Source organism: Sander vitreus, chromosome 5, assembly GCF_031162955.1.
Source record: "Sander vitreus isolate 19-12246 chromosome 5, sanVit1, whole genome shotgun sequence".
In the NCBI taxonomy this organism is placed as follows: Eukaryota; Metazoa; Chordata; class Actinopteri; order Perciformes; family Percidae; genus Sander; species Sander vitreus.
Genome location: NC_135859.1, coordinates 16,389,650 through 16,396,567, shown reverse-complemented (window position 1 = coordinate 16,396,567; position 6,918 = coordinate 16,389,650). Strand labels below are relative to the sequence as shown.

Sequence of the window (6,918 nt, the reverse complement as noted above, 5' to 3'; positions counted from 1 at the left end):
GTTCATGTCACTCATGTAACGTTAATTGTCTTCTGTATGTGAATAGGAAATATTGCCAACTAAGTAACACTTACAAGCAATTTGCCTTGGTGGTTGGTGCATGCATACATAAACATATTAAAAGGAAATGACAAAAAATGTAAAAATGTTACATATGTACATTATATACGTGCATAGTTAGTGCTAGCTTTGTAGCTGCTATACAATGACACTTTAGCACAGTAGCTGAAGTCTTTATATCGAGCTGTAGTTTTGGTTCTCTTTAAAGACCCAGTGAAATGAAAAAATACATTATACAGGATTTTATCAAAGTCCTTCTCTTTTTTTCTTCCCTTTTCCCTATAGGTATGCCACTGAAGGAGACAACAGGGTACCCAAAATATACACCAAAACAGGAGACAAAGGTTGTTTTTTAACTTAACTAGGAAAACAAAACATGTTAAAGCACTGTTACCGTAAGTAGTGCTTCAAATGTTGACTCCATTCTTGCTGTACCCCCTAAAAGGTTTCTCCAGCACATTTACAGGAGAGAGGAGGCCAAAGGAAGATCATATTTTTGAAGCCTTGGGAAATACAGATGAGCTGTCATCAGCTATAGGGTGACATTTCTACTATTCACCTGTCACAGTTCACTTTAAAACTTGTTCTATAATCTGCCTCACCTGAAGTGACTGTTGAATTGTGAATTACAGCTTGGCCAGAGAATTTTGCCTCGACAAAGGTCACACTTTCACATATCAGTTGGACAAGGTTTGATTTTCATTTTGCATTTATTAACTTCCTTTATTGCAGACATTCTACATCAGCCAGCTACACGATTTCTGACAGTATTTTGCTTTTTTCATTGCAGATACAGTGCATTTTACAAGATGTGGGCTCCAATATTGCCACCCCTCAATCATCTGCAAGAGAAAGTCACATAAGTATGCACTTGCTGGGTGGTCTAATGCAGTAAAATAGTCTTGTTTGCTTGAATATCTCTCGGGTTTATTTATTTTTTCTGTTCCGTTTTTGTAAGGGAGAACAAAATTTACTGCTCAGCCAATTGCAGACCTGGAAACCTGGATCGATACATTAACCGAAGAACTCCCTCCACTGACCAACTTCATTTTACCCGTAAGCCAATTTGTGCCTCGACAAAGTTCTTATGAAAGTCCTGTTTTACTGATACTTAATGCTTTGTGTATCACAGTCTGGTGGAAAGAGCAGCTCCGCTTTGCATTTGGCTCGGACAGTGTGTCGGAGAGCAGAACGCAGGTCAGTTGCAGCATGCTCCTTGCCTTAAATGGCGTAAAATTACCTCCTTTGGCTTGCTTTTCCAGCACAGTACGTTCTGACAGAGCTTTGTTCTTATTTTAGTGTTGCTCCAATTGTGCGAGCAGGCGAGGCAGATCCAGATGTCGCCAAGTTTTTGAACAGGTCAGTTAAGTTCTTTAAAGTAATGTGAGAACATGGATTCTCTATTTAATATCTGATAAATGTTCCAATATTTTCACTCAGGTTGAGTGACTATCTGTTTACCGCAGCCAGATATGCAGCCACGAAAGAAGGCAACGAGGAGAAAATCTACAAAAGACCTGAATGAACAGATTCTCACATGGGGAATAAGACAATGACCTATTTTTTTTTATTTGGGGATGGTTGTTGTTGCAGATATTTCATACATACTTTTAATATATTAATAAATATGAATGTCTAAAATTGTTTTAATCGATGCAACTTTAACATAATGTGAGACTATAGGCAGTAATAAACTTCACTGTGGCTAAATAAACCATTCAGCCAATACATGTACCTCCTGGTTATTTAATTTTGCACAGGTAACGTTTCGTCAAACACCTTTTAGTTGAGTTTGTGTACAGTTATGGTACTGCAGCAGAGAAATTTTAATACTAGAGTTTTTCCTTTTTCTTGGTGGTTTTATAATTGTCATCACCCAAAGACTGAACAACCACTGTGTTTATAGCACTTCCTCTGTTAGATGTGGCTATACCCCATTAGGTTTTGTTCTCATCTATTTATAATACACTAACAATACATTTGCATGTCAGGACTGTTCAGGACTTAGGTGGCACTCCGTTTTCTTCCAACATGGCTCCATTATTACCCTCCCACAGAGTCACAGGATCTGGCACCAGCCGTGGCTCTTCTGGGACAAGGTACTGGCCCATGACATTAAAGACAGATTGCGGTCCTCATAGGGCGGATAACGCAGATAGGTTACACACTCAAACCGTGTGCCTCTTAGCAGACATGATTTCCTGTGAGAGAAGGTATCAAAGCTGTAGCGGCCATGGTAGGAACCCATTCCACTGGCACCTGTCAAAAAAAAGTGTTGGGAGAGTTGATATATCATAGGCAATGTTATTCCACCACTGTTTTGCATAATTTGTACACTGCTGCCACTGACTTACCAACTCCACCAAAGGGCAGAGCCACCATCAGACTCTGCAGGACGCTGTCATTAGAGCAAAAGCTTCCACTAGAGGTCTCACTCATTAGCCTTGAGATGACCTGCATTATCAGAAAGCCCAAAACATGATCAGAACACACTTCAGCTGCACCAGGCTCGTACAATGAATACAGAGTGTCTTAACCTGATTCTGTCATGTACCTCGTTGTTTTTGGAAAATGCATAAACACAGAGGGGTTTCTCTTGCTTATTAATGAAGACAATTGCTTCATCCATGTTGTTTACAGTCAGAACAGGAACAACTGGGCCAAAAACGTCCTGTTGCATGATGGGATCTGATTCCACAACCTCTGTCAAAATTGTTGGTGCTTCAGACAGGAAAAAAAAGGTTACAATAGTATTACATTTAATGCAGATTGCCTTGTTTCAGAGAATCCCACACACGATGCTTACCAATATATTTCTCTGCTTCTATCACTTGCCCACCCACAGCCACTTTGCCTGATCTCCATAGCATGCTTCTCGTACGGTTGAAGATCTCTAGATTGACCATGCGGCCGTAACTGCGGGACTCTCTGGGATCAGAACCATAGAACTGATTTATGCAGCACTTCAGGGCCTGCACCAGTCGTGCTTGGATATCTGCGTGGCACAGGATGTAGTCAGGAGCCACCAAGCTCTGTCCAGCATTGTGAAAACATGCCCAGGCAATGCGCTGTGCGGCGGTGGCAATGTCACAGTGTTGGTCCACATAACATGGGTTCTTGCCACCCAAAATCAGGGTGACAGGTGTGAGTGTGCAAGCTGCAGCCAGAGCAATTTTGCTTCCCTCCTTCCTGTTGCCTATAGGGATTGACGGACACTCTTAAGTGACTTCAAGATTATTTCAATAAATAAATCACAAAATTATTTTAGAGCTATAAAATCTTATAAAGTTAAACTAATTTTATAGTTTAGCTTTACCTGTAAAGAAGACATGGTCAAACTTAAGTTCCACAACTTCAGGCAAGTCATTTGCGCCTGCTAGAATCACATGGAAGCATTCCTTGAGGGAAAACAGGAATTTTAGATCAGACTTTACATTTTTACTGTAGCATTGCTGCCAATTAATACAGAGTACAAATGCTGAATAAAATAGCTAGATAGCAAAAGGTGGAGGTTTCCATAGTCCCAGTTTTGACCACATCTGATCTCTTTAAAGTCTCATGTCACATTAAAACTCGCTTATTATACTTATTAAAAAAACCAATGCCCTCTTTAAAAAAAGCACAGGTCAAAATAAGTCCTACTCAAAGAAAAAATAAGTTAGCTTTTGTGAGACCTCAAGACAAATAAAAGTCTGCTGTCCTCCCTGCTATGTAATTACTCACATTGTCCAAGTAGAAGGGGATGAGACGATGAAGAAGCTCTGCTGTGTGACCGGTGTACTCAGAGGGGCTGATGATTGCACAGTTTCCTACACAAAATAAAGTATCGTCACTAAGCCTGTGTGAGGACAAATAATACTACAATTAAACTGATTATATAAGATGATAGGTCTCGAGTCTCTGCACCTGCTGCAATGGCCCCTACCAGTGGCACCAGACACGTTTGGACAGGACTGCACCAGTTCCCCATGATAAACACCACCCCCAGCGGCTCACTGACCATCAGACACTCGTCCAACGTAGTGGACTACACCAATTAGACAAGCTCAAAATTAGGTTACAAGTTTATCAGGTTGACTTAACAGAAAGAAAAAGACGTCATTAAACAAAGAAAAAGACGTCATTCTTACAAAGAGGGCAAGGCAAATTAAAGCTGCAGTAGGTAGTTTATTTTTGGCATCATTGGGATTTATAATAACCTTTTAGCATATTGTAATTCAAGTGGCCTAAGAGAAAACTAGACTTATGCAGCACCTCCTTGGCTCTGTTATCAGGCTTTAGAAAACCTTGCCGTCTCTGGAGACTTTGGCCAATCACAGGTCATTTGTGTGTTTGTATTGGCTGTTATGCAAATGCAGATGCGTGTGCACGGTAAACATTCCGTTTACCATAGCCAAAGGCAAAGGGCTGGAGCTCATTCAAGGCTAAACTATTAAGATACTACTTTAAATTCTGGTGGGTTTTTTTGTGCAAACTACCTACTGCATCATTAGGTTTTAATCTGCTTTGGCAGGCCGAGCACAATACTTCCACTTTTTTGTAATAGCGAGATGGAATGTGTAAATCATGAATAATCCCAATATTATTATGAAGAGGTTATTGGAAGAAGAAAAAAGGCAGCAATGGTCTCACCAGGTTTCTTTCCACATACTGCGGCTGCATCCACTTCTTAAGGTTGTTGTTGGCATGAAGTGCCTCATTTTTGACAAGAATCAGTTCTGACACAACTGTCTCAAACTTTGGCTGGTTAAAAAAAAAGAAAGGAAAAAAAAGCCTAACTGGACCATTATGTCCATTTTCATTGTCATAGTCTCATGTGTTTAAACAAGCACAACCACTGTAGGGACCTGCTTCACCACTTACCTTATGAAGGTCCCTTCCAAGAGCATCCACAAAGTCACACTCGTGTTCCTCCAGCATCTGCACCACAGCCTCAAGCTGAGCCAGTCTGAAGCCCTCCTTGAGGGTGCGTCCAGCTTCAAAGGCGACTCTCGCCCTCCTCAGCAGATCCACACACTCCAGAGGATATGTCTTCAAACAGGGCTCCCCAAGTCTGGTCCTGAAACCGCAGCCAAATCACTAGTTTTTAAACACAAGAGTGCAATAAAACACATCCTCGGTCCTAGTTCATAACCATAGGCCTACCTTCTACATGTTAACCGGCCATTCCTCTGACAAGCATAGCATGCCCTTATTTTTCCACTCATGTCAAGAATTATCCACCGCTGGACTTTTTCTGAATATAGTTAGTGTGCGGTAAGCCAATGCACCAGTTAGGCTAAGTAAAAGCCCCACTGACAGGGGGGTAGTGAAAATCCTGACGAGTCCAGCCAATCAGGGAGTGACGCCTAGATTGAAAAGTGGCTGATGGAATGCCACTAGTGGTACAGCAGCATAAGCCGATCCCTCGAGTGGTACGCCGCTCGTGTACCACCGGACCATAGGCTATCGTTTCCTAACGGCACATGACACCATACAAAACTCTACATCGAGGAACATTAACCAGGCTTATGGCATATTCTTTATTATTCACCATAAATAGGCTACTTTGAATGGTTTGCGGCATAAGCACCGTCTATATAGGACATAAACCGCCAGGGTCGTAGCCAGGGTTTAGAAATTGGTGAGTTCCAGAACTTTTATTGCATTTCTGGATGAGCAAAATTCATACCAAAATGATACCTACAGATAAAACCAAAGCTATACACAAACATTATCTTTAGGGGGCCTGTTGGCAAAAATACTAACCCAAGTAACCTACATTTACTCAAGTACAATGTCAGAGGGAAATGTACTTTTTATTCCACTAGGCTACATGTATTTGACACTAGTTACTTTTAATTTAAAAAACATGATATGGTACAGCAGTAACCTACTACACTACTAACCTACCCAGTAGTATAGTATCCAACACTGGCTCCACAGTCCACATTGTGTAACTATACAACATTAAAATGCTCCGACATGTATTTTGTTTTCAATTACACCAGTAGGCCTATATAATATTCTAATGTATAGCACTTTGAAAGGCGCCATTCTGCATAATGAGTAGCCTTCTTTAACTTTAGATACTTTAAGTAGGCCTACATGTTGTTGACAATAGCCCATTTACTTTTACTTTAGTAACATTTTGAGTCGACTTTTACCTGTAGGCTACTGAAGTATATATATAAATAAAAATACGCTGTAATGAGCATCGGCGCAACAGGTAATGTATAATCTTTAACTCAGCCCCTCCAAGGCATGAGGTAGGCTATCTCATTAACTGACAGAACTTGCACACAACATGTTAAAAAGCCATGTCACCCAAAAAAAAAAGTAGGTCTAGGCCTAGGCCTATTAGTGCAAACTGAATATGTAACGTTACCTTCGCAGCGCTTTGAACCATTTGGCTGGAGAAGGGCTCGGTGGCGGACTGCTCATGGCTAGGCCTACTCTGCAGGTTCAGGTGGAGAATTGTGAAAGTTCTCCCAGCACCATTCACCTCTCATGAAAAGCCACAGGGACCGAGCACAAGGGAGACTATGAATCAGGCTTGCGCATTTACACCATAATCCGCCACACACATTTTTCAGGAAAAACTGAAAATGTGGTATTATGAGACATTCTCAATCCCACAGCCTCCTGCTGATGTTAAACGGAGTTTGCTGTCAATCAATACACTTTAGTCCTGTGTGCTGATCCACACTGGTGTTGTTCCAGACTCAGCAGGTGTTGGTAATAAACTAATTGGTAAAATGTGCTTTGAGAGGGAAAAACACTCATTGTGTTGTAAATTATTTTAAGTAAATTCCTGGTGTAGCCTATATGATTTAATAATTTTACAGGGGGGGTATTTTACACATAAACAAATCTTAC

General features: G+C 41.0%; 2 protein-coding genes across 3 annotated transcripts in view; one reads left to right on the top strand and one right to left on the bottom strand.

Moving 5' to 3' along the window:
* mmab (metabolism of cobalamin associated B) overlaps positions 1-1,788 on the top strand; it is a 1,999-nt gene extending 211 nt beyond the window's left edge. Inside the window, exons 2-9 of one of the 2 annotated variants that reach the window (XM_078250660.1) lie at positions 346-404; positions 506-599; positions 693-750; positions 851-923; positions 1,019-1,116; positions 1,193-1,257; positions 1,360-1,419; positions 1,527-1,788. In XM_078250660.1, the coding sequence (XP_078106786.1) occupies positions 346-404; positions 506-599; positions 693-750; positions 851-923; positions 1,019-1,116; positions 1,193-1,257; positions 1,360-1,419; positions 1,527-1,581 (562 nt within the window). In that variant the 3' untranslated portion in view covers positions 1,582-1,788. Of the gene's footprint in view, positions 1-345; positions 405-505; positions 600-692; positions 751-850; positions 924-1,018; positions 1,117-1,192; positions 1,258-1,359; positions 1,420-1,500 lie in introns of both variants that reach the window. The other variant, XM_078250659.1, reaches the window with a different exon arrangement.
* Positions 1,789-2,080: 292 nt separating this feature from the next.
* aldh3b4 (aldehyde dehydrogenase 3 family, member B4) lies at positions 2,081-6,483 on the bottom strand. Its single transcript, XM_078249713.1, has 10 exons — positions 6,428-6,483; positions 4,924-5,119; positions 4,693-4,803; positions 3,967-4,087; positions 3,784-3,869; positions 3,377-3,458; positions 2,867-3,256; positions 2,615-2,781; positions 2,415-2,514; positions 2,081-2,319 (listed from the first exon to the last, which is right to left on the bottom strand). Exons 1-10 carry the CDS (start codon positions 6,481-6,483, stop codon positions 2,120-2,122), a joined length of 1,509 nt encoding a protein of 502 aa, XP_078105839.1. The 3' UTR covers positions 2,081-2,119.
* Positions 6,484-6,918: the final 435 nt, after the last annotated feature.